The sequence below is a fragment of the Clarias gariepinus genome, chromosome 12, assembly GCF_024256425.1.
Source record: "Clarias gariepinus isolate MV-2021 ecotype Netherlands chromosome 12, CGAR_prim_01v2, whole genome shotgun sequence".
NCBI classification, from domain to species: Eukaryota; Metazoa; Chordata; class Actinopteri; order Siluriformes; family Clariidae; genus Clarias; species Clarias gariepinus.
Window position 1 is genome coordinate 33,003,543 of NC_071111.1, and position 27,361 is coordinate 33,030,903.

Sequence of the window (27,361 nt, forward strand, 5' to 3'; positions counted from 1 at the left end):
TGTATGAGTGTGAGTCCCACACGGACCCAGGTGCTGCTGCGGTGGAAACCAGGAACGACTCTAAACTACTGATTACATCATTCGGTTTTAATCTACTCTTATTTTAGGTCTAATAACTTTCTCTTGTGTGTTTGTTTTTGTTTGTTTGTTTACAGTTGCTGCACATGCACGAGACGTTCCTGGAGTTCCACTATAACTGGGAGCTGGTGATCTGGTGCTTCTCTCTCTCACTCTTCCTGCTGCGCTTCGTCACTCTGGGATCAGAGACCAGCAAGAAGTACAGCAACACCTCCATCCTACTGACAGAGCAGGTGTGTGTACACACACACACACACACACACACACACACTTCCTCACGCCTGTCCTCTCACACTAATCAGGTTGTTGATTTGATTGGATTGGATTATAATCAGACTCTAATCTGTGATTCTGCTGTTTTCCTCTCGATCAGATTAATCTGTACTTGAAAATGGAAAAGAAACCAAACAAGAAAGAAGAGCTGACAATCGTCAACAATGTTCTTAAGCTGGCCACCAAACTGCTGAAGGTGCTGCTCTTTATGTCCTCTGCTGTCTTTCACTTCCTGTCTCTCACTTCCTGTTTCAGGCTTCGCTGATTTCGTGCTGTTTAATTATTTTTTTTGACGATCCATAAAGACGGCGCTTTTCCCTTTAATCTCCTGCTGTGATATAAACTTTAATGTTCATACTGAAGATCTTTTCCACACACTCAGCACACACACACACACACACTCTCTGAGGAACCATCAGAAGAACATCCAGTACAATGTTCTCCACTAATTCATCTTAAAGGTGTAACTTTCTGTTCAGGTGGAGACTTCCTGTTTTCAGGTGTATCCGGTTCACTCCGAGACAAAAAAGTCTGTGTGTGACATTCTCACACACACACAAGCACACACACACACACACACACACACACACACACACACACACACACACACACACACACACAAATAAATATTTATAAAATAAATAAATGTTGATGTACTTCAGAGACGAGACTTTGATGTACAGTCTGATCTGATCTGCTGGAGACGTCTGAAGAGCTCTTTCCAGTTTATTAGACAAACATTATAGTTTTTTTTATTACTATTATAATATATCTGAGATTTTATAAACTAAAAAAACATATTTGTTAACTTTAATAATTGACATGCACTAATTGCCAAAAGTATTGGCCCTGCTGCCTTCACATGCACATGAACTTGAGTAACATTTAATTCTTAGTCCATAGGGTTTAATAGGACATTGGCCCCACCCCCTTTTCAGCTACAACAGCTTCCATTTTTTTTGAAGTCTTTCCACCAGGTTTTGGTGTGTGTTTATGGGAATTTATGACTATTCTTCTGGAAACGCATTTGCAGACACTGATGTTGGACGAGAAGTCCTGTCCCGCAGCCTAGCCCCTCCGCAGACGGCTCGATAGAACAGCTTTGGGATAAATTAGGAGCGAAGACTGTGAGCCACGCCTTCTCATCCAACATCCGGGACTGACTATTCTTCTAGAAACGTGTGTGAGCTCAAAAATTCACTCCTAAATCCTGTGGAAAGCCTTCCCAGAGGAATTGAAACTGTTATAGCCGCAAAGGGGACGGGGCCAACAATCGGGTGTTACTTCAGTTCGTATGCATGTGAAGGCAGACGAGCCAATACTTTTGGCAATGCAATGTAATTTAAAAACACTCCAGTTAGCAGTGGAACGTCCGCAGTTTACCCGAGTGTTAGCGCTGTATGACGCTACGCTTTATGACGCTATGCTGTATGAGCTCGGGGAGGAGGTTCCCCTCATGGCCCCTCCCTCTGGTCTACTCATTAGCGATCCGTTGTCTGCCGTGTGACGGTGTCTGTGGTTAAACGTGTTGTTATACCAATAAAATGAGAGTGAATTCTCTGTTCATCAGGAACTGGACACTCCGTTCAGGCTGTACGGCCTCACCATGAACCCTCTCCTGTACAGCATCACGCAGGTGGTGATCCTGTCTGCAGTGTCAGGGGTCATCAGCGACCTGCTGGGCTTCAACGTGAAAGTGAGTGTGACATGAGGGCAAGATCTCACAACAACCTCTAACAAAGATACAACAAGAATCACAATAAACCATTACACCATTATTAGTGCTCATGGAGTGTAACTGTCCTGGTCCTGAGTGATGCAACAGAAAGACGGTTGCTCTGTCTCTGAGATGATGAGAGCAAACTTGACTTGGCAGGAGAGACAAGAAGGCAAATTCATCTGGGCTCTCTGGGTGGACACTTGAGGGACACAAGGTTTTCTGTAGGCGTTTTTTCTGTTCAGGGGGCACCTGCATGAAGGGCTGCGGGACACTGGGCAGTCTTTGGGTGGGAGGACATTGTCGTCTCTTAGCGAGATTAGGTGGTTTCTGGATGGAGAGACAGTATTGATTTAGAGGGATGCTACGCAGCCTTAAGAAGTAGAGATGGCATTCACTTGCCAGGAGGCCTCTGGATCAGGGGATGGTGCTGTCCTGGAGGGACACCAGGTGGTCTTTAAGTGGGGGGACAGTCTGGTCTCAGAGCAGCACTAGGCTTCCTTAGGGTGGAGGAACTGTGTTGTCTCTGAGGCATTTTGGGCGGGCAAGCGGCCCCCTCTGAGGGATGGTGTTGTCTCACAGGGACATTAGACAAGCTCGAGGGGTTGGATGTGGGGTTCAGAGGTGAAGGGATGGCATTGTTTTGGAGGGACATTACGCAGACTCTTGGTGGAGAATGGCGTTCTCTCATGGGGACACTAGTTTTTCTTTAGACCTTTTCTCTGTAGAGATGTACTGTAGCTTCGGAGGGACAGTGTTCTCTTGACGGGACAATAGGCTGCATCTGGGTGAAGGGATGGGGTTCTCTTAGAGGGTTGAGGGATGCTGATGTTTCAGAGGGACACTAATTAGCCTTAGGATGGAGAGACCGCATTCTCTTGGCAGGAGGTTTCTGGATCAGGGGATGTTGCTGTCCTGGAGGGACACTAGGTGTTCTCTCGGTTGGGGGACAGTCTTGTTTCAGAACATTTCTGAGGAATGCCAGGTAGCTTCTTGGGGAACGACGTTGTCTCAGAGGGACACTAGGTGGCTTCTGGGTGGAGACTAAGTGTCCTATGTAGTGGGGGATGGTATTGTCTCACAGGGACACTAGACAAGTTCTGGGTGGGTGGGGCGTTTTCTCAGAGGGACCTCCAGGTGAAGGGTTGGCATTGTTGCGGAGGGACCCTTTTTTGTCTTTAGTTTTCTCTGTAGAGGTGTCCTATGGGGGGGAGACAGTGTCTTGGAGGAAAAATAGGCATCATCTGGGTGGAGGGACAGGAACAACTCTAGGCTCAAGGTAGGAGGCATTGTCTTTAAAGGACAGTCGGAGACCTCGGGGAAGAGGGACTGCGTCGTCTCTGAGGGAGACTCCACATCCTCTCGGAGGGACAGTAGGCGTCCATGGGTTGGTCATTGTCTCAGAGGCAGTGTTTGGACAGAGACAGATGGTGTTTTCTTAGAGGGACCTGGTGTCCTTAGGACGCGGAGACAGATTCTCTCAGACATTCATAATATTTTGTGAAGTTTACAAACGATCTCTTTTTGTAATTACAGAATTATCTGCATCTAAATGTTATTGTTAATCATTTATTCTCTGTGTGTGTGTGTGTGTGTGTGTGTGTGTCCAGCTTTGGAAGATCAAGTCATGACGCTGACCTGCCCCTCCCCCAGACGCAGTGCTCAGACTGACCGGCCCCTGCACAGAGCTCCTCCCTCTCTGGGACTGATGATGAACTCGTCTCCGTCTCCGTCTCTCTCTCTGAGACATCAGAGCTCTGGCACTGCAGGGGGGCGAATACTTTTATCATACTGTCATGTAGCTGCTATCGGAATGTCAATGTTACAGTATCAATGCTTCCTTAGGAATTTATATATATATATATATGTGTGTGTGTGTGTGTGTTCTGTATATGTATTTGTAAGCATGTGAGGCACAAAGTTATTTATTGTAATGAGCGTGTGAGGAGCTCAGCAGGTCAAGAGGTCGACGCTTCAGGTCAGAGGTCACTATTGCGTTAGGTCACAGGTGTGATGTAAGAGCTCGGCCACTCCCACACACTGACTGCAGGGAGGTGAAGCTGACAACGCACACGCGCAGTAAAGGTGTGTGTGTGTGTGTGTGTGTGTGTGTGTATATGAGAGTGGCGATAGTGCGACTCCTCAGTGAGTGTGTTACGATGCACGTTGTTTTAATAACGTGTGAAGAAACACGAGGCTCTTTCACGTCGCTCCTCCGTACCTGATCAGTTCATCCAGCTTCGTCTGATTTCTCTTTTTATTATTTAATCCTTTTATTGTCTGTCTTTCAATTTCAACAATTTGTCTAAAAAGACTTGAGTACATGACCTAAGGAAGTGTGTGTGTGTGTGTGTGTGTGTGTGTGTGTGTGTGTAAACGCTGTGACGTGTTCACAGTCCAGATGTTACAGTTGTGAGTTACACCGAGGTCAAGGACACGACTCTCAGCTCGGCTCAGCCACTCAGAGTCCAGTTCTTTACCTCATGATTATAATGTGGCGTATGGAAGTGTGTGTGTGTGTGTGTGTGTGTGTGTGTGTGTGTGTGTGTGTGTGTGTGTGTGTGTCAGAATCGCCTCAGAATTTGCACTTTAAAGCCTAGAAATCGTTACTCACGTCGAGAGGTTACTCCTGTTGTTACTTATTTCTGTTTTTATATTTCTGCATCGGAGCGTCACTGAAGACGACCAGCGTGCTTTTACTCTGGGTATAAATACTTTTGCTCCTTCTTTAGACATGGTTTCATCACGGAATACTTTCTGAAGGCCAGTGGATGCCAGTTTCTTTGTCCTCGTTTCCTGTATTATGCTGTTCCTGTTCCTTTTGTCCGGGGCGTCATTACTTATGGTGCACAGTGAATGTAAAGGACACGTCCGCTCTCTACAGTTAACACTATGAAGGAGAAGGAAATCTAACGGGAAAAAAATATAGAAATAGAAAAACTATCGCATGTAGTTTCCAGAGTTTATTCTTCAACATGTTTGTTTTCTCAAGCTGGTCAATTTGTATGTTTTTATATGAAAATATTTATAAGATGTGTGTGTGTGTGTGTGTGTGTGTGTGTGTGTGTGTGTGTGTGAGAAGCTACTCTGGAAGTATTTAGGTACAGGTAGAGGATGTTGTTGTTGTTTGTTTGAACTGCTTTTATCACATTAAAACTCTGGGAGAACACACGGCCTCCTCTCGGTCCTCATTTCTCACATCAACACCTCGATTAGTGTCGTATAATAAAATAATTCTATTTAAAAATGCAGCTGAGTGTGTAAGGACACACACACTGGTCGTCCAGGATCAGGTGATGAGACTCACACAGGACAGGGAAGGTGCTGCTTCTCACCACTAGGCGGCGACACAGTGCTGAGAAATGATACAGTGTGTACACCGAGTTAAAATCTTACGGAAAATGTACTTAAACTCAACGCGTTGTACAAAATACATCTTTTCATGTTGAGACACTTAGATCTCCTGTGTGTGTGTGTGTGTGTGTACGCATAAACAAGTAGACCTAACATCCCTGTTTATGTGACACAACGCTGATGTGGTGGTGAAGAGGGAGTGGATTCACCCACACGTTTCCCCCAGAACACAGACATGAATAAAGAACGGTATAAAAACATCCTCCGGGAGAAACTTCTCCCAACCATCCATGGACCATCTGCTGATGAACATGGTCTTCTCCAGCATGATGGAGCTCCTCACCATGAGGCAAACGTCATGACTAAGTGGGGAACATGGACATTTTGGGTCCATGTCCAGGAGACTCCACAGACCTTAATCTCAGTAAGAACTCGCGGTCGAGAGACGTGTGGACAAACACACACTCCGAACACTGATGATGTAATAATGGGCCGCGCCGTCGGTCAGGGTGTGGAACAGGATGTGATTGACAGCCTGTGAGTGACAGTAAAAGCCTTCGACTCTTATGGAGTGTGTGTAATTATACTGCAGTAGACCAGAGCAACATCTGACACACAGATCTACACCCCCTCCTCCCCCCAGCAGACCTCAGGAGTTCCCGTCCTCCTTTGACCTTTTCCTAATTCCTAATGTACCTAATATATCGGCCGGTTTGTGTGTATTCTGTTTTCTTACTTTTGTGTGTCTGTGAACATAATGAAGTGCATTTGTTCTGTGCATTTAACCTGAGCTCTAAACCACATCTACAGTAGCTACAGTATCAATCGATCAGTCACACACACACACACACACACACACTATTATTAATAATAATATTTAATGCCTCAGATCATTAGACAGACATTCTTAAAGACAGAAGACAAAAGAAGGAAGACTTTGTGTCATATGATTCATTACATTCTCTTCTCAGCTTGGTGGTGCCGAGACTCGAACCCACAACCAGCGCATTAATCAACCAACAATTAAATAAATAAATACAATTAAATAAATATATTAATTTGTTATGTTTCCTGTTACAAAATGTATAATTTGTTATTCTAAACATTTTTAATACATTTTCTTTTAAAAAGGATGGGGACAAAATAAAGAACTGTAAAAATACATTTATAAAATTTGGAGGAAAAACTGAAATCCCCACAGATCCAACCCTTGATTAAAATATCTTTTAAAAAAAAATGTTAAATGTTTTTTAAAATCTTTAGTATAAAATTACAAAAAATGTGGACGACAGAACTCCCCCTCCCCAGACATGGACCCTCTTGAAGTTCGGGGCCAGTCAGAGGGCCGGCGTGGCGCTCCTGCGCTCCTACACCACACTCTCACTCTCCTGACTGAAGTTAGACGATTGTGAGCCGTGGCAGCTAAAGTCTATGAAGATTCCTTCTGATTCGGAGTCCAAAGACTCCAGGAGCTGATCCGTGATGGTTTCGGGGCTCAGTGAGCCTCCGGTTGGCGAGGACACTTCCTGGGTAAGATCAGAAGCTGAGACTATTTTCTGAAATATTTCTGAAGAACATTGAGGGAAACTCGAGGGATACAGGGACGGGGACGGGAGCGGAGACGTGTCCTTCATCTGCGCTCTGCATCCTGTCAGAGCCGAGTCCGGTTCTGTGGACGGGTGAGAGGCTGAGAGCTGGGGCTCGCTGTTCGTCTCGGGACTGGACTTGGTGCTGGAGAAGGCCGGCTCCTCCTGGCACAAGGTCATCTGGCACACGGAATGGCGTCGGATCCCTGAGCTGCCGGCCGATGCGGCCTCCACCTCGTACTCCTCCACAGGGGTCAGCATGGGCATGTTGTAGCTCTTGGAGCGCATTACGGGGTTCCTGGCAGAGGCGTCCCCGAGCGTGGGCCAGTGCCGCATCAATCGCTTCTCTGAGACAGAAGGAGAAGAAAGAAACCTGAAGTGGTGCAACTGGTTAATTCCGTTACTGGGAATTTCCATCCCACATACATACAGTACTGTGCAAAAGTCTTAAGCCCCCATTAATTTTCTTTTATTTTTTGATGTAGACTTAAGGAACAGTTCTCCAGGCTATCTAAAGGCTCTCATGTTTAGTCCCAGTCCCTGTACCTGATCAGTTTTAGAGAAAAGTCTTTGGTTCGTTAAGCCACACAGTGACCTGTGAATCATTCAAGCATAAAAACATCTAACTTAAGTCCTGATCCAGTGAGGAACAGGAACAGATGGTGACAGATGATCAGGTGGTGATGCCGAGTGGTTGGAACAGACGAGAGGGGAAATGAGGTCGCTGCTGAGGTTGACTTAAACATCATTTAATATGAAAAGATGAAAAGAGTCAAGACTTTTGCACAGTACTATACACTCACCACCCACTGGAGAAACTCGTGGAATGGTTTTGGACACATGGTTTGTGGTTTCTAAGAAGGATACTGATCACAAATGTTGAGGTTTCTGTAAATAATGCTAAATTATTCCGTAAATAAGGCATAAATAAGCGCATTTACACATTGCCTTCATTTTAAAACCAATTTGTGTAGCATCATGTACAGACTGTCCCTGATGAACAAACCGAGTGTGATGATGTTCAGGGGAAAAAATGACAAGAGGAAGTGACCTTGAGAGGAACCAGACTCAACAGGGAACTCACTGTCATGGATTCCCCTTCAAAACCACATGACAGATATTCGAGAAAGTGTGTTTTTCCCCATCAGGGTGAATGTTTAATGCCCTCAGGTCGTATTGGTCCTCACCCAGCACACAGGAGCACTGCGGCACACAGCCGCCGTCGCTGTAGAGCCCATGCGTGCCCAGGTACGGAGACACCACCTTCTGGATCAAAGACTCCAACCTTAAGTAGTCGTCACTCACTCCCCGAGACTCGTGCACGCCCTGGAACACACGGCACAGAATTCATATCGTCCTGAAATGATTGGGTGGTTTTGTATGAGGTTAAGATCTTTCCACAGACCATGATGGAGGCCCTGGTGCGCCGGTCTCTGAGCGAGCATGGCTTCATATGTGTGGCGTAACACCAATTCTGAGTTTTTGGTCGGATCAGATTTACAGGACATTAAATTCAGTTTTAATTATATAAATAAATGGGGGTGGGGCCAAGACTTCTGCACATGTTGCTAGCGCTGCTACGAAATTCTGACGGGTGTCTTTCATAATGTTGTTCACTTTAAACTCTATTAAACACCTGTACAATGACAAGTAGATGATTACACATTGTTAAAAATCAATACATCTTACAAATCAGAGACAATAGTGACACTCCAGTGGTACACACACACACACACACACACTGGATCTCTTCGTTTTGGGTCCGAGTGAGCTCCTGCACCACAGCGTGAGATGAACGCAGCATGTTATCAGAAAACACTCTTTACATTCTACAGCATGAACGCTGCTCATGGGACACTCCTGGACGTTCCATCATGACTCTGATCCAGAGACCCAGTTGACCCTCCAGTGGCTACAGCAGATGAAGGAGAGGGTCCTGGAGCGATCATCACGTCTCCTGACGTCAGGATCATTCAGACACTTTGGGGAGTTCGTACAAGACAACCAAAACATGTACAGGAACCCGAGGCGCTTATAGCTGATATTAAGAACTAAAAGGTGTGAAAACTTTTGAACAGGTTTATCATTTCCTCATTTTCTTTATTCTCATGTTGTTTGATGGTTGTGTAATTCTGTTAGGCCTTACACATCAACTTCCTTTCATCAATCACTTTCTTCTTCCTTCATGTTTCCTTTAATAAAATGCTACACACACACACACACACACACACACACACACACACACACACAGAGTATACTGTATATACAGACAAACATGTACAGTATGTATGTCAATGAATATGAAGTTGTAAGATCTTGATCTTTTCCATCAATTAATGCATCTAATTTGCAATAGTTCTCATCTTTATAACCTGAATCTATTCTTACAGCTGTTAAGACCCAGTGGTGTGTGACCTTAGTGTGACTTCAGTGTGACGTCAGTGAGACTTCAGTGGGTCTCAGACAGACACGTCCCTGCCTCGGTCTCATCATCTCATCTGTTGTGGGTTTTTTTTGCTGCAGCTGAGTAATTGTGCTGCTGTCGAGAGGACTTTAAGTAACTGTTTCCTGTATTTGTCCCCATGTGCTCTCTGATACATTACGCTATAAAATGAATAAACTGACCTGCAGTATGAGCAACATCTGTGTGATGGAGGGAGGGACGCAAGCTTTGGGACGAGACAGAGCGTCCTCCAGCTTTACGCTCAGGGTTATAATGTTCCGAAAGTGCAGGAGAGCCAGCTGCCTCACCGTGGGCTCCTTCCCCTGCACACACACACACACACACACACACACACACGAAGATATGCACGACATATTTCTTTGATAAAGATCTTTGCCATGCGTGCAGTGGACACTGTCTGAGGGGACGCGGACGCTGACGTACCTGGACCGGGTAGAAAATGGCCTGCAGTGTGGAGAGAACGTTACAGAAGAAGAAATCCCAGGTTTCAGCCAGAGCATCAAGTAACTTCTGACCTGCACAGAGAGAGAAAACACTAACAATTCTATAAAATTAACTCTCGACCACTTGAGGGTAAACAACCTTCACGTAGTGATGACTGGAAAACGTTCGCAATCCCCTCCGTACGCAATAACAGAATTATTACACTTGTGTCAGTTTCAAATCTTCTAAAGGTTAAAGGAAGCTAGAAACCACAACAGTCAGAAAGAGCACACAGCAGTTACGTGGCCACCACACACACACACACACACTCACACACACACCTGTTTAAATTAACCTTGTCCACACACACACACACTGTTTTTACACTCGTGTCACAAAGACTTTTGGGAAAAACCTTTAAATAAAACATGACAGATTTCTGATTGAAGTCTTTTACCTTCATAGAAGTAGATCTTGTCCCGCAGTATGACCATCCCTTTGGTGAGCAGCTGGTTCTGTAAACATACATCACAAGGACTTACATTGAACTCCTGGTGCTCAGGTTTAGTACCGGCCCCTGTCCTCAGCTTAACATATCAATTTACACTCAAACCTTGGATTGTGAGCAACTTGGTTCGCGAGTGTTCCGCAAGACGAGCAAAGATTTGTAATAAATTTGAACAATCGAGCAAGTCTTGGTTTACGAGTTTACGAGCACCGAGTATCACGCATGCGCTTCTTCCCCTCGTGATCACAAGTGAGCCAAGGGTTTTTTCCTCTCCTGCGCTGTGGAATTGTGGGTAACGGTCCCCCCTGATGGGTCTTAGTGCTCGTCTCTCACAGGTATAATGAGGTAACTGTGACCCCGTGTGTGTCTCATTAGAGGTTAAAAATCTATTTTCTCCCTCGGTAATTTGACACCGTGCCAGGTCACACACCGTCTCTCTCGCCTTTACTGTGTGTGTGTGTGTGAAGCACCCCCTCTCTGCTTTACACACACACACAAAGACATTAAATTACGTTACGCCACATACTTTTTATATACTGTTGAAATGTTGATGTATTATCTGTGCCAGTCGAAGGGGCCGTTGGGTCCAGAGCAGCTAATACGCCTATGACGCGTGCTGTTTGCTAGCGTTAGGTGTGGCTTTGGAGGTGTGGCTTTGGAGGTGTGGCTCTACTCTAAACTGTTTATAGACAGGACAAGAAACCAACTGTCCCAGACTGTGATTGTGCTGAAGCCCAAGACTTTCCCCAAACACAGGAGACACACGAACACCTCCACACTGATGAGAGTGAAAAAACGATAAATCTGTTTATTAACAGAAACATTTTGCATGTGCAGTTTGCAAACTGGCATTACTGGCTGTTTTACAGACACACACACACACACACACGCTTACCTGCAGGTACTCAGTGAAGAAGGAGCCGAGCTCAGTCTTTAGCAGCTGCCTGGGACAAGAAACCAACAGAGAGGTGGTGAGAGAGGGGGACGAGAGGGGACGAGAGGGGACGAGGGGGGGACGAGGGGGGGACGGGAAACTATTAGAGAGAAAGTCAAGCAGAAAAAAGACAATGTGAAACTGAGATATTGAGCAGAAAAGAGAACAACTTCATTACTGAAAGGCGGGGGGGGGGGGGGGATCAGTGTCTCATTTTCGGTGAGAACATTTTCACACAAAATGAAGGAAATGCACGCTGCGACCAGGACTAGAATAAAAATCTCCTTTACTTTTAAACAGGAAACCTGTTCTGTCTTTCCAACAGTGCAGCTGTTGTTGGATGAATGCCGGTCGATTTTTACAATAGAATAAACATAAACATCCAAATAAACCAAATAACTGCCAGAGTAATCGAAATCAAAATAAACTTAACAGCCAAGATGACGATGATAGAGTATTAGTCCATATGTGAGACAATCTCTCTCTCTCTCTCGTGTCCCTGTCCCTGTCCCAAATACTTATTAAGGGACATTGGCCTTATTACGTTTGATTTATTCAGTTTTCTATTATTTTACTCCAACCAATCATAATATTCAACACGACATTGAGCCCAGTATTGTGTAGGGAGGCTCTGGTCCCTTAGGGGCGGGGCCTCTGTGGATCCCATAGGGCTTGATTGGGATCTTCGGAGTCTGGAGGCGGGGTCAGAGGTCTTGGGCTCTTTGCCTGATGGTGCACTGGGTGTTCTGGGTAAAACTCGTGCCCATTGGAGTGGACGGGTCGGGGGAGATCGGGGTGGATCCAATCACCAGGTCAGCAGTTCACTGGTGTATAACTGATAACCAGTGATAATGTGTTTAATTATAGCTGGTGGGTGTAAATCAGTGTTTAATGACTCTAATGATTAAATGATTCTCACTCGCTCCTCGTCTATACCGCTTTGTCCTGTATTCAGGGTCGTAGGGGATGGAGCCTATCCCAGTTCTAATGTTTTTGTTGGTTTAGTTTCCGTGACAGATCATCCAGTCCGGGTCTGGGTCAGTCTTTAACCCTCGGGTTGTAGGACATTAACTAGGATGTGAGCCCAGCCTCTTCCTCAGGGCAGATCACCTCATTGTAAGCTGACCCGAGCCAACGATCCTGCTTCTGGACGTGTCCTGCAGGTGGTTGTGTCTCCCTGCTCTGCCACACCCACTTCTGTTCAGAAAGGGCTGTTCATTAGCTAAAGCAGGTGTGCTGAAATGTCCACGGCAGGTGGACCTTCAGGTCCAGGATGGAGATTCACAGCACTAGAGAATACGCAAACAGGAGCTTCACCAGTTCTTGGAGGAACTAACATGCATACGCATCTGTTATGTGGTCTAACCCATTAGAGGAACGTTTATACTGTGTGTAGAGGAAAGTTTATACCATGTGCCTGACCACTTCCTGTCTGAACAGCAGAGCGATCTGTAATGTGCCCTCCACCATCTGTACACAGACTGACATCAAACAGCCGAGAACTTCTTATAATAATCCATTAAAAGCAAAACTACAGAGTCGATAGTCTTTAAGCCTGAAGTCACACACCGGAGATGTTCACAGCCCGGGAGGCTCTCAGCGCTTTGATCAGGACACGCCTCTTTATCACACTTCATGATGTCACACTGTGTCGGGTTGTGCGGGACAGAGACGCTGAGCGCCGAGCAGAACGCCTGGGGGTCAAAGGTCATGAAGCATGCATACCTGACACCTTCGTTTAAAGCGTAGAGCTCATTGTCTCCCAGCTCTTTCTTCTGGAACATGGAGATGACCGCATTATGGATGCTACACACACACACACACAGAATACAAATCAATCCATTGTCCTCGCACCACAGACACCATGCATATGCGTATGAGTGTATGTGTGTGTGTGTGTGTGTGTGTGTGAACCAGCAAAAAAACTATGGAATGTGTTCTGTGAGTGCTCTCTTTGTGTGTGTGTACACCTCTGCACATCAATCAGCTAATGATGAAGAGCGGCTGTAACCCACGGGCACCGAACCGTGCCACACACACACACACACACACACACACACACACACACACACACACACACACACACACACACACACACACACACACCGCCCAGTCTAAAGTCACATTTACTTTTAAATTAAAAGCAGATTGAACACAATCACAGCACTGCACAAATATAAAGGTGTAAAGATAAACAGATAAACAGTAAATAAACAGTAAGTACCTGCCTAATGTCTAGAGAATTCCTTGCATTAAAGCTGTGTGCGTGTGTGTGAGGCTGTGCGTGTGTGTGTGTGTGTGTGTGTGTGTGTGTACCTGTTCCAGATGGCGTTGGCCCCCGCCCTGCACTGCTGAGCTCCTCTCTCCTCCAAGCGGTCGCTCTTGCCCAGATCACTGAGACTCGGAGAACTCATCAACTTCAGCCTGTGGAGAGTGCGCATGGTGAGGGGACACGAGGGGCAGATACGAACCAGCGGAGACAGACAGAGACAGAGAGACGGAGAGACGGAGAGGCAGTAGTGGTGGAAGGTGAGGTGACTCCACCCACTCCTCTTTCCTTCCTCTGGGTTTCTCTTTATATCTCTCAGCGTCACACACACACTCTGATACACACACACACTTTCTCTCTGCCTTTTTCTTTCACTCTGTCTCCCTTTCCACCTACTGTACCACATCTCAGCAGAAACACACACACACACACACACACACACACACACACACACACACACACACACATACCAGAGCTAGGGGAGAAAAAAACCCACTGTGTTCATACTCTGGTAACCAAACAGAAAAGCCAAGTAGACACAGGCGACCGATCTAACCCTCACACACACACACACACACACACACACACACTGAGGCCATTCAGGCCAGGACACACAGTCACACGGCTTTGAACAATGGCCACAGTCTGTTTGAGTTTGTACAGTCAGAAGGTTTTACACCTTTCCAGTGTCTAATAAAACCAAAGGTTCCTCTACTTACTCCATAAAATGGATGGGCAGAACGTAACTCCACTCCATGGACGAGCTTTAGAGACGCACCGGACAGGAGACGGAGGGGGAGACACCCGAGAGACACTTTACAGCAGAGAATAAATCTCCTGTAACTGGGAGAAGACTGCAGCGAGAGCGGCTCTTCCTCCAGCAGCCGGCCGTGGACACACGTCCTCACACACTGCCATGGTTTATAAGGACAGAGAAGTGAGACAGTCTAAGGAGGAAGAGCGCCAGATCCGTTCCCCGGCATGTGGGACGAGTCTCGCACATGAGAGAGAGAGAGAGAGAGAGGCTCGTTGCCCAACACAGGAAGTGCTTATTGAGGTGAACACTGTGTTGAATACAAAGTAAGAGAGAGAGTGTGTGTGTGTAAGCATGAGGACTGCTCTGATGAAAGAGGGACACTCTGAATGCAGGGCTGAGGTCAGTGAGACACAGAGTCAAACAATCAGACACACATAAACCCCAATCATGTCGTTTTAGGGCAAAACTATAAAAATCTAAACTTTTAAACAGAGTTCGTAATTCAACATTATTTACTAATTAATAACTGAAACATTCTAGAAGGTTTCCATCCATCCAGGAACCTCTGTAGTCCAACTAGGGACAGCGGAGTCCGGTGGGGGCTGTGGGAGTGATTCCCATGTTGGGACCTCGGGGCAACGATCAGACAACCTCAGTGTCTTTTGGAGGAAACCAGAGGAAACCCATCAAGCACCATGAGAACATGCAAACATGCAAACACAGAACTAAGGGAATCGAACACAGACCCTGGAGGTGCAAGGTGACACACTACGCCACCGTGCCACCTGTAGAAGGTGTTGTTATCAGTATGTAGACTTAAATGGTGATTATTCTGCATGTTCTCTAGTGGAGTTTGGCGTTCCGCAGGGTTCAGTTTTAGGTCCACTGCTTTTTTCCCTTTACATGCTTCCTCTGGGCAACATAATCCGTAAGCATGGTATTAGTTTTCATTGTTATGCTGACGATACACAGTTATATGTCTCAGCAAAACCTGATGAGAAAAAACAGCTTACTAAAATTGAGCAATGTGTGCAGGACATAAGAAATTGGATGCTAATTAACTTCCTTCTGCTAAATCCGGATAAGACAGAAGTTCTAGTCATAGGACCGCATACAGCTAGGAGTAAAATTTTAGATCACACCGTAACTTTAGATGGCCTTTTTGTTCCATCAAATGCAACAGTGAAAGACCTTGGTGTGATTATTGATTCCAGCCTTTCATTTGAAGCACATGTAGATAATATTACCAGGATAGCATTCTTTCACCTCAGAAATATTGCCAGAATAAGAAATTTATTGTCGCTAAACGACGCAGAAAAACTAGTTCATGCTTTTATCACCTCTAGGTTGGACTATTGTAATGCCTTACTGTCTGGTTGTTCAGCTAGATGCATAAATAAGCTTCAGCTAGTCCAGAATGCAGCAGCGAGAGTCCTCACTAGAACCAGAAGATATGAGCACATCACCCCCATCTTATCTTCACTCCATTGGCTCCCTGTGAAATTTCGCATTGATTTTAAAATACTACTCTTGACATATAAAGCATTAAATGGTCTCGCGCCGCAGTACCTGAGCGAACTGCTAGTGTCTTACGATCCGCCACGCCTACTTCGATCAAAGGATGCAGGCTGCTTGTCAGTACCGCGTATTATGAAAAATACAGCTGGGGGCAGAGCTTTTTCTTACAAAGCCCCAAAGCTATGGAATAGTCTTCCAAATAGTGTTCGGGACTCAGACACAGTCTCAGTGTTTAAGTCCAGGCTAAAAACCTATTTATTTAGCCAAGCATTTTTATAAATAGATTTGCCATAGGTAAAGGAGCAGATCTGGGGGACTCATGGACGTAGAGTATTATGGTGAACTGGTATGTTTGGATGCTGTCTTCCTCACTCTCATTGATTACTCAGGTTTGCTGACGGTGAGGGGATTGCTTGCTTTACATGTCAGTTCCCCCTCATGTTTGTGTTTCCTTCTGGCTCTCCCTTTTAGTTATGCTGTCATAGTTAGTCCTGCCGGAGTCTCTGCTTGCACTCTACAGTTACTATACATTCACATTATACATTGTGTGACTGTGACCATACCTAACTGCCATCTCTCCTCTTCTTCTCTTTCCCCCCCCTCTTTCTTTTTCCTCTCTCCTCCTGTCCCCCCTTTCACTCTTTCTCTCTCTCTCTGTCGAGCTACACATGTCGTTCCTGAGCTGCCAGTGATCCAGACTCCCTCTGCCCTCCGGACCTGTCTGACCCATCCTGGTGCCCCGCTTCTGGCTGAAGATCTCGTCACATGGATGCCCCGTGTGTCTCTCTGGGATGCGTCTGGTGTCTGGGAATGATTCTCTCTACCTAGAAAATGGTTCTAGCCTTGACTGGTGTTGGCAACTGTTTCTCTGGGGACTTGACAGTTCGATAGTTCATGACTGGAACTTCTTACAAGTCTACCTGGGTCTTCAATAACTACCTGGACTCCATATTAACATCAATTAACATCAGCTATTATAGCTGAACTGCCTCCCACCCTACACACTGTATAAATGCAGATCATTTACTCTTTCTGTTTCACCCAAATGAGGATGGGTTCCCTGTTGAGTCTGGTTCCTCTCAAGGTTTCTTCCTATTACCATCTCAGGGAGTTTTTCCTTGCCACTGTCGCCCTCGGCTTGCTCACCAGGGACAAACTGACCATTTTGATTCATACAAATTCACATTTCATACAAACCTAAATAATTCTTTTGACTATGTAAAGCTGCTTTGCGGCAATGAAAATTGCTAAAAGCGCTATACAAATAAAATTGAATTGAATTGAGTTGAATAGAAGGTTTATCACGTTTAAATCGAGTAAACTATAAAGAGACCGAGTGATCAGGACGTCTCAGCTGAGCCCTCCTGTCTGGACTTCTGTAGCAAAATCTTTTTCATTACACTGGGAACATCTCGCCATTATTTCTTATTTCTTACACCATTTATTAGTAAATTAAAGCCTGGAGATGTCTTCTTCTTTTGCAGGATTAATTAGATTCCTGAATGAACCAGACTCAGGTCCAGTCCCCTTCTGAATTTCGTCTCTCTCTCTCTCTCTCTCTCTTTCTCTTTGTATCTTCTGTTCATGAAAGGTAACCATGGCTTATTTGGCCGACCGCCACTAATGACGCAGTCACTCACTTGTTTTCAGCTGACAGTAGTGATCTTCTATGGAACAGAACATGAAATCGTTGTTGGTCCTGATCTTGACGTCAGTCATTTCAACTATACTGATGAAGGACGTCCATCGGCAGTGCTAATGTTAGTGATAGCTGTGTTAGCTGATAGTTGGAGGTTGTTTTGTTGTAAGAACAAAGGGCTGTTTAACATCGATTAGCTGGACAGCACTACAGTGTCAGAGCTCAGACATCCTCCAAGCAGTGGAGTGACAGTAAAGTGTACAGTTTGAACCAACACCGTGAGAATGAAGAGGTGTGTACATCCTCAGTTACTCTGTAGTGTAAACTATAGACTGTATGGATACAGGAGGTGAAGCTTCGAAACAGGACACCAAATGTCAAGCCAAAATGTATCTAAAATGTCGACGCCCTCTAGTGGCTGGCTGCAGTATGGTTTTTATCCCTGCCCAGTCCCATGTTAGTTATTGAACCAGACTCACTATTTGTTCTACACAAATAGTTTTGTTTTTGTCTACATCTTTATTGGGGGGTAATACCTCCATTTCTAGATGCATCTTATAGCAGTACAGTTGTGATAAATAAAAGGCGGTGTGGCTGATGGACTGCTTTGAAGGTGAGTGTCAACCTCATGAATGTTTCCAAGTTTGGTGCTAGTGTGCATGTACTATTTTTAGTTACATTAATTTGATTAACATGAACGTATCAGATAACTAGCGAATCATTCACGACTCTCAGTCCTAAAATCTTTGACTAATGACAGTAAAATCAACACTTTTGATAAAGTTATACAGCCACAATTTCACAGATTAATTAATAACAATGCACTCCGAGTGGCAACGGTAAAGTGCTCGCCCTATCATCCAGAGATCGCACGTTTTAATCCTGAGCTGATTGGCCGAGCTCTCTCAGCGGGGTATGATGAGAGGCACTTAGCGCTTTCACGTCAATCACGACTCTACAGCCAATCAGGGGCGTCTGTGAGCTAGCGTAAGGGAAAGGAGTGTCCTTCGAGTGTGTTACTCCGCCCCAAACACCTGAGTGAGGGAGCAGCGTAAAGAGATGCGGTTGGTGACGTCACATGGTTTGGAGGAATCATTTGATAGCCTTCGTCCTTCCTGGTTGGTAACTGTGGCCTTGATGTGGGAGTGCCTTGATGATGGGCGGGAAATTGATATGACAAAAAAACCCCTTAAACTAAAAACAACAACAACAACAAAGAACTGTTTTAAGTTGCACATTAGATTATGAAGACACCCGGCGTCCATGTGAGGTAGACCCAATGTCCAAACGGCCATCTCAAGAGGAACATCCACTGATTTGTCTCTTTTGAAATAAAGACTATGTTAGACTCCCACTTTAGGTCCAGGCTGAGTTTCCTATGGAGGACATCTGGATGAATAATGTTGAACATCAAGCAGAAGTCCACAAACTGGGATTCAACACCATGCTGACTGCATTATTGACTGACGCTGCATAGCCCCAAGCAGGTTCAGCAGGCTGCCTGTTTTCCTGGGTGTTGGGAGAAGGTGTTTGCTCCACCCTCACATTTGGTTGCGGTTGTACGAGAGGCGTGAGATATTAGGGATAACAATTATCAGGAACTGACAAAACCAAAAGGGGAGAAAAAGTGAGAAATGAGAATGAGAAAAATACCTCTCCTTCATGACCAAAAGGGGAAATAAATCAGAGTCACAGCACACACACACACACACACACACTGGACCTCACCAACACAACAATATGGAACGTCCTGATAAAGAAAGAAACCCCTCGTCTAGTAACAACCAGACATCCAACAGGTCGTTCAGAGGAAACAACAGCAAGTGAAGTCAGGAACACCGTGTGAGCTGTGAAGGAAAACCCACAACAGCAATGTAGCATTAGCATAAGGCTAAAAAAGAGCTTCGGGTAAAGTTCTGATGAAACACTGGGAATGAAGACGTGCCGTTACAGTTGCTGCTGGTTTTTGGAAACCGCTGATCTCCTGAGATTCTCACACAACATTCTGAGGAAACAAAGTCTTTCCAAATGTTTGAATTGTTTTGTGTTGGGTTCAGGTCTTTAGGATGAGTTGGAGACACGCGCGTAGGACACTTTAAATATTGGAAGGGAAACAAAAATATCTGTGTTTCAGAAGTGAAGAGGAAACGACCATGAAAGTATTACAGAGAGTTTACTTTCTCTATCTGCGTCCAGGAGGAACCTCATCACCTGGGATTCTCCGGATTCTGATTCCTTTTATTAAGGGATTCAATTCCATTCATTTCAAACTCTACGTTTGTCTGCTTAGAAATGTCACCATGAACATAATCAAATAAATAAACAGACTGTTACTAATGTGATGAGTCACATATGACCTGAGACACGAAAGAAACCCCAACAACAAATCTCCAGTCTATCTAGAAGACTAGCACAGGATCAGAACCAAGAACCAGAGCTGAAAGCAGGACCAGGTTACTACAGTACACACGGCGGAAAGTCAATATCGAGACGTGAAACAGAGTTAAAACATAGACAACACACTGGAAATAAAATATGAGACTGAAATCAGGAGCTTAAATGCAGACGCTAATCAGAGCAGGAAACACCTGTATCTTAGCACGGGACCAGGAGACAGTGAGACAGATCTCAGTCTAAAGAGACGAGCCATACAAGCCAGGGGACACAGGTCTAATCATTAGTCAACACAGAGCTCAGGGCCTCCCTAAGTGACATCACCACTTATATGAGGTCACTATAGGGGGGAGTCGAACAGGCTTGTGTCTGTGCTACGGTCAAATCCTGACTGATACACTTCATAAATGATGTTCATATGTTAGTATAATCATACAGTAGCTACAGCGTTTTCTAGAATCTTAGAAAAAAAGCATAACATTTGAACCTGAACCTACACTTTAGGTGACAAGATGTCTTTTTCTTCTTATTAAAAGAATAATTAGTTTAAAATGTTTTAAAAAGTTATGTCACCTGGCTGTGGTCGAAAATGCATATGTAGAACCATACACCAGTACACCAGATGTTGATGGAGAAGAGGGAGATAGTAATTACATTAGATTGTAATCAGTCTACTAATGAGCGTATATTGCTCTTCAGTTATCTAACTGTCTAACCTAAACGTTAATACTATGATTTTTCTGCCTTTTGTTTAGTTTAATATTTTCAAATTTGGCATGCCCTTTAGATTATCACAATTTATATTAAAGTCCTAAATAATTACTGATGTTTTTTCCCACAAAAATAGCCAGGTAAGGACTCGGTGTAAGAGAACTCCTACAGGAATCCAGCATATGTAACAGGACGGTTTGTAAACACTAATAAGTGGAAATGGCCGAATATACTTTTATATATATTGTAATATAATAATAATAGAATTATATATAACATAATTTGTTCTTTGTGCATTCATTACATTAGCACAGAGATCTTTAGTATATACACATTTCTTTGACTGTATCTGAGATTCAATGCTACATATCTAATTGTTCTGATCTAAAATCCTGGGAAACAAAATGCATTAAATTTCTGCCCTTACAGTTATGACTTTATACGTTAGACATCTGATATTGATCCGTACAATCTCTCGCAAGCAGCTGGATGCCGAAAATACTGCATATGTCACTTACGTTTGTTGTTGTTCCTGGTGAAGATGTCAGGCCGACGTGTAGTGCCTCTGTTTGCGGTCTTTAAACAAAAGGAAAAAGGAAAATAAATGTTGCAGCAGTTAACAAGGAAAGCAACAGATAATGATGCAGAAATTCTGAGCATGTTTAGTTTAAACGCTGAATCAGATAACTGTCCAACTGTTTCCACAACAGGAACTACATCAGCAGAACAAGACTTTTTCTGACACGTTGAATGTGTTCGGTACTGCAGCGCTGACCCACGTGTGCACGTGTGGACCACGCTGCCCGAGCATCCTCACTCATAGACCGTGGACTGGGGACCGAGGAGGAAATGGGAGGTACAGGACATCCAGGTGGATTTCCTTCTCCAAATAGAAGGAACAACACTCGGGCAGAAAAACCACGTCTATCTGCTAACAGTAATGAACCTAATAAATTATAAAAGTAATCTTCATGCAGATGATGTGATAATGTTCTTGCAAAACTAGCTTGCTGAGAGAGAACACTAGTCTTAAAAGCTATGTCGCAACAACATCAGGTTCCTCCATAAACAGGAAGAAATCCACCATTATGGGAGAATGTCCTTGCTGTTATAGAGGTATAACATTAGCAGAGGTAGAACATATTATATTTGAAATATATTTCACATTACATATAAAACTCAAATAACAAATATCCCCAATATGTCCGATTTTCTCCAGTACTCCTGAGTTGTGTATCACTTCTCGAAACAACAGAACATGACTTAATCAGATGAACTAATCTCTCAATATGACTCAGGGTTGTACTGTAACAACAAAAAAGAGACTGATCACAATAATCCTGGTTCTACTGCTCCACACGGCTGGACTGGGATTATAATGAGCTTTAACTGGGAAACTAAAATATCACCTGTGAATCTATATCTGTATATCTGCTCCTTCTGCTCTCTGAAGCTTCATAACGGCTCTAATCTGAGGTGCTGGTTGTTAATTGGTGATTTCTGAGGCTGGTGACTCTAAATGAACTTCTCCTCTGCAGCAGAGCTCAGTTTTGGTCTTGTTGTCCTGGGAAGGTCTTTATGAGAGACAGTTTCATCATCATGGAGCGCGATGGGTTTTACAAACGCACTCGACACGATACTGTTCCTGTGAGACCTGACTATTAGTGTTGTTCTTTTTACTTGATTCCTTAATGCCATGTGTGTGTTATTTCATCGTCTCGAAATCTCCAGTAAGTAAATTCTAACTTGTGCCCAAACCCTTGCTGAGACACTTCCTGTGCTACATGGCAGCTGCTGGGTTTGAATGTGTTTAAAGGGTTTTTGGAGAATGTTTAAGCCAATAAAGGGATGTTTACTGTGCACTCACTCCAGCTGTAATAAACGGCGCTTAACACCCGTGATACACTCTGTGAAAAGGGCATTATGTGATTTGGATGTTGTTCAAACACTATGTTATAAAGTTAAAAAGCCCTGTAGAAGACTGTAGTGTACACACTGAGACACCATGTAACAAAATGTCAAATGTGCACAAGAAATTTCTGTACAAGCGGTATGAGAGGTATGTGTTCTCTCTGTATGGTGTATACCTATACTATGATCGCAAGCTGTCATCATATACAGTAAAGGAACGTTTGACTCCTTTTTCAGTTTGTTTCATTTCCATTAAAACATGTTATTGACACTAAACTGGACACTTTAACAACCACAAACACACCGCAGGCTGGTTTATCCACTGAGACACAAAACTGTGAGATTAAGTTACTATCACAAATTCACACTGATATAACCCAAAGAATTTGACAAAATATTTTGCCATTTGTGCTTTTTAACTCTCTTATGATTAAAATAAAAAACATGCACCAGAACACTTCAATTCTAAAACACTTCAATTCTAAAACCTGAGTTCATATTCAACTGTCGAACTGTTTAAACGTGTCGGTCAAATTCATCAAACATATAATAACTCACACAATAATACACAGACTCAGACAACTAACACACACACTGTCCAGTGTACGACGACTGATGAGAGACAGACAGAAATCATTTGAAGACCAACGTTAGCTATGAGTGTTAGTTGTCTCTATATACACTCTTGGCTATGTGACAGAATAAAACAGGCCTACAGATATTTTTTTTAATGATTTTTAAAAGCTTTAGCTGTTTTTGGGAGAAACATCTGGCCACATGGGAAATCTAGGACTAAACTCAAAGCAAAGGCTGGAACTAATCACAGACCGTCATCTATCCACTGGACATCAAACCACCAAATACTACTTATGATAAATAAAATATCTACAGCTAAATATTTACTGCTACTATAAATAGCTTGTAATAATAATAATAATAATAATAATAATAAGAGTAGTTATGTACAGTATCAGTATCCAGTCTTGGGCTGTCAGTACACGGTTTAGTTTAGACCTTCTCAGTACTAAATATTTAAGATTTTCAAACATTACTTAAAAAAAACAAAAACTATCTAATGTTACAGAAAGATGTTTACATGTCACTTCTTTTGACAATTTCTTGTTTGCAAGAATGCAGACAGCACCCAGTCCTCCAGTGTCCAGTCCTCCAGTGTCCAGGCCTCCAGTGTCTAGTCCTCCCCTGTCCAGTCCTCCAGTGTCCAGTCCTCCAGTGTCTAGTCCTCCCCTGTCCAGTCCTTCAGTGTCCAGTCCTCCAGTGTCCAGGCCTCCAGTGTCTAGTCCTCCCCTGTCCAGTCCTCCAGTGTCCAGTCCTCCAGTGTCCAGTCCTCCAGTGTCCAGGCCTCCAGTGTCTAGTCCTCCCCTGTCCAGTCCTCCAGTGTCCAGGCCTCCAGTGTCTAGTCCTCCCCTGTCCAGTCCTTCAGTGTCCAGTCCTTCAGTGTCCAGTCCTCCAGTGTCTAGTCCTCCAGTGTCTAGTCCTCCCCAGTCCAGTCCTTCAGTGTCCAGTCCTCCAGTGTCTAGTCCTCCCCTGTCCAGTCCTTCAGTGTCCAGTCCTCCAGTGTCTAGTCCTCCCCTGTCCAGTCCTTCAGTGTCCAGGCCTCCAGTGTCCAGGCCTCCAGTGTCCAGGCCTCCAGTGTCTAGTCCTCCCCTGTCCAGGCCTCCAGTGTCCAGTCCTCCAGTGTCCAGTCCTCCAGCTTTGAGTCATTTCATTCGTACCTTCTGCTGTGTTTAAGTTTAATAATATCCCTAAAGAGCACTTAATGGGTTTCAGAGAAACAATATAACCCACTGGCACCTCGTCACACTGAAGCTCAGTGGTGCTAACCCTAGGTGTCAGACTGGAGCCAAAAAAAAAATGGCCTCTGGAAAAGGGAGACACATCATAATCTCGACCTCTTGCTGGGAAAACAAGCATTTATTTAATTATTTATTTCTAATATTCAGACATTAACATTTCCGGTGCCCCCTTTCTGTTCCCTATATTAGAAAACTCCACCCCCCGGGAATATCGAAATTCCCATTCTTGAACACATGGTGTAATAATAACTGTAAGTGGGCCGACGTCAAACATCAATTTATAAATCATACCTCATTCAGAACTTTATGAGGATTAATATTTGTTGAATGATGTGATAAAAAAGGTTTAGGCTCCGCCTCCACAGTCAGAGTGGGGCTCCTTTCAGGCACTTGACCTTGCTGTGACCTTGACATTGTTCCGATCATTCTAAAATCTGAATTGAGAATCTCGGACGAACAGAGACACAGACACCCAGCGTGAGAGGCGTGAACAGGAGTGCAGTGACGGCCCGACTCACCGTGACCTGCAGAGACCCTGGAGGTGTGCAGGACTGCTTCTCTAACCCTCTAAGAAACTGAAAAATGTGGTTCTGATCCAGATTTCTTTTCTAGTCACTGTACCATGTTTCTTTAGTTTTTTTACCATTCCAGGTTTTTCAGTGCGTGAAACATAAACAAACCAACTAGAATCCTGTTCTGATTGGACCAGCAGGTGTGGAAGTGTTCGGACTACAGTGTGTCCTCAGTACCTCTAGGGGTTTTTTTTTCTTAAAGCTTGACTCAGTAAACTGCATGCTCACTACACCTAAAGGACTCTACACCACGTACACACACTGATTCAGATGACTAAAGAGCAGAGCGACACACACTCACCGTTCTCCTCCTGTCCCGGTGTGCATGCCACACAGGTGAGCTGCGGGGATCGGCACGGATTAGCTGGACACGTCTCTGTAGGGATAAGACGCCCGAAACCAGGAAGTCTGTGCTGCTGCTGCCCGGATCGTTACCTGTCGGCTATTAAAACCTGCATGGGAAGCCTGCACACCTGTAAGGGGAGGTGTGTGTGAGGGGGCGTTATCATACGCTGTGCTGCAATACACACCTGAAGGTTGTGTACACAATAAATCAGACACCGCTGAAGACGCCAGTGTTTCACTTTCTGTGTGTCAGGTTTAATATTTATTCAAGTGCTGCCAGTTTTAATGCTTCAAAACACACTTAACTTTTAACTTACAAAGACCTGAGAGAGAGAGAGGGGAAAACAGACATTTGTTCATTAAAGTGGATCGAGGACACACAGAGAACTTAATATAATCATTATAATATATATATATAATCGATTCATACACATTCGCATTTTATACAAACCTCCATAATTTTCTTTTGATTGTGTGAAGCTGCTTTGCGACAATGACAATTGTTAAAAGCGTTACTGTATACAGATAAAATTGAACTGAATATAATGAGATGTCTATTAGAGGTCCTACTGTCTGTGTGTGGAGCAGGAAAGGGAGCTGGAGATGCTCTTTATTTAATGTGACATGTTACTAACTGTGTTCACCAGGACACAAGTGTCCCAAACACACCGCGCGATGTTCGAACTGCCTTCTGGTGTAGAAACATGTCTGTTGTGAAAACACTGCACTTTGTCATTCCTGCCCTCTTTATTACCTGCCATCAGGTGTAATGTTTACTGGGTGTGAAGATAAAACTCACAGGCACGTCGCAAACTCACATGCAGCGTGTGGGAATACTTACTGTTACATTTAAAATATTAAAATAAATCATTGTACATACTGTAGATCATTAGACGTAATATAATATAATACATTTCTCCACATTTAAACCATATTAGCTTATATAAAAATAACAAAGAAAACCCAAATATTCTTATATTTGTATTCTAAATGTATTAATTGTTACACTTGAAACAAAATGTTTTATTGGAAAACGTGCATTTTTGCATTTCCACAGTCATAAAGTCCTGTTACAGTGTGATCTGTGGTTCTAATGGACACAAGCTAACGCTTTCTGAGTTTATTTGACTTCAGCTGAGTGTTAAACTCAACACTTTCCATGTTAATACAACACTGCGGAATTGGCTCTGTATTTGGCAAAACATCTGTTCTGTCTCTATTTACTACTCGCCTAAAACTTCCGGCTCATCGCGATCAAAACATTTCCATTTCCTTTCCACCGAATACACTTAGCATACACAACATTACTTTTGTTAGAATGATAGGAAAAACAAGTTCATTAACAATCCACCATTACATTTCAGAGAAGGCTCCGGAGTGTTGAACACCCGAGGCCAAGCCTGGCTCGCTTTATAGGAAACAATAGAACACGCCAGGGCCGGAGGGCTTTCACACAATCCCTGGGTGAGTCGAGCGACAAGCTCCTCTTAGACAATCATTAATAGAGGTCACTAAGCATTGTGTTTTATTAGTGAGAGAGAGAGAGAGAGCGATGCAGGTGATCAGATCTGATGGCTCTGATAAACACCATGAAAAAAATAACAGTCATAAAATAAAATAAAGCAGGAAATAAGCAGTAAAATGTGTGAGAACAGCTCTCTCATGCACAGACTGTTACAGATGTCTGTTTGCTGATTTAGAGACTTCAAAGAGCAGCTGGGACGTGTGTCAGGAAATTGCTAACAGGTCATATAGTTGGACCAGGTCTGGTTCTGTGTTGTACTATAGTGTATATTTAGTTTGTGTAAAGTTACAGACGCCTTAATTAGGGTCACCTGAGCACTCACGCAGTCCTCCAATCATGTGCTCATACACTTTATTGACCTTCCTCCATGTGTTGTCTGTCTTCTGAAGACATTTAGCGCAGGAGAGGGTGAATTACCCCAGTTCACAGCCTGGTCCTACAGGCCTCCCCGGAGAACAGGTCCTCAACTGTCCAGGCTCAACTCACCACAACTCCACCTCAACTTAAAAATTTGAAATGACATGTTGAGATAAGTTTTGCTAATTGGCTAACATTAACTGGGAAGCTTT

The 27,361-nt window shown here is 44.0% G+C and overlaps 3 protein-coding genes across 5 annotated transcripts in view; 2 read left to right on the forward strand and 1 right to left on the reverse strand.

Moving 5' to 3' along the window:
- Positions 1 to 4,583, forward strand: part of LOC128534263 (protein PHTF2-like) — a 30,112-nt gene extending 25,529 nt beyond the window's left edge. Inside the window, exons 15-18 of the mRNA XM_053508615.1 lie at positions 156 to 311; positions 452 to 547; positions 1,922 to 2,047; positions 3,679 to 4,583. Of these exons, the coding sequence (XP_053364590.1) occupies positions 156 to 311; positions 452 to 547; positions 1,922 to 2,047; positions 3,679 to 3,699 (399 nt within the window). The 3' untranslated portion in view covers positions 3,700 to 4,583. The remainder of the gene's footprint in view (positions 1 to 155; positions 312 to 451; positions 548 to 1,921; positions 2,048 to 3,678) is intronic.
- A 2,070-nt stretch (positions 4,584 to 6,653) lies between these two features.
- prr5b (proline rich 5b (renal)) lies at positions 6,654 to 25,356 on the reverse strand. 3 transcript variants are annotated; one of them, XM_053508833.1, is made up of 10 exons: positions 25,224 to 25,356; positions 21,144 to 21,201; positions 13,654 to 13,761; positions 13,063 to 13,143; positions 11,299 to 11,347; positions 10,353 to 10,410; positions 9,896 to 9,987; positions 9,634 to 9,774; positions 8,196 to 8,334; positions 6,654 to 7,355 (listed from the first exon to the last, which is right to left on the reverse strand). In XM_053508833.1, exons 3-10 carry the CDS (start codon positions 13,749 to 13,751, stop codon positions 6,790 to 6,792), a joined length of 1,224 nt encoding a protein of 407 aa, XP_053364808.1. In that variant the 5' UTR covers positions 13,752 to 13,761; positions 21,144 to 21,201; positions 25,224 to 25,356; the 3' UTR covers positions 6,654 to 6,789. The 3 variants fall into 3 exon arrangements, with proteins under 3 accessions (XP_053364808.1, XP_053364807.1, XP_053364806.1); XM_053508832.1 differs by lacking the exons at positions 21,144 to 21,201; positions 25,224 to 25,356 and adding an exon at positions 14,326 to 14,575; XM_053508831.1 differs by lacking the exons at positions 21,144 to 21,201; positions 25,224 to 25,356 and having other exon boundaries at positions 13,654 to 14,031.
- Positions 23,668 to 24,285, forward strand: LOC128534138 (uncharacterized). The gene has a single exon (XM_053508435.1). It carries the CDS (start codon positions 23,668 to 23,670, stop codon positions 24,283 to 24,285), a length of 618 nt encoding a protein of 205 aa, XP_053364410.1.
- Positions 25,357 to 27,361: the final 2,005 nt, after the last annotated feature.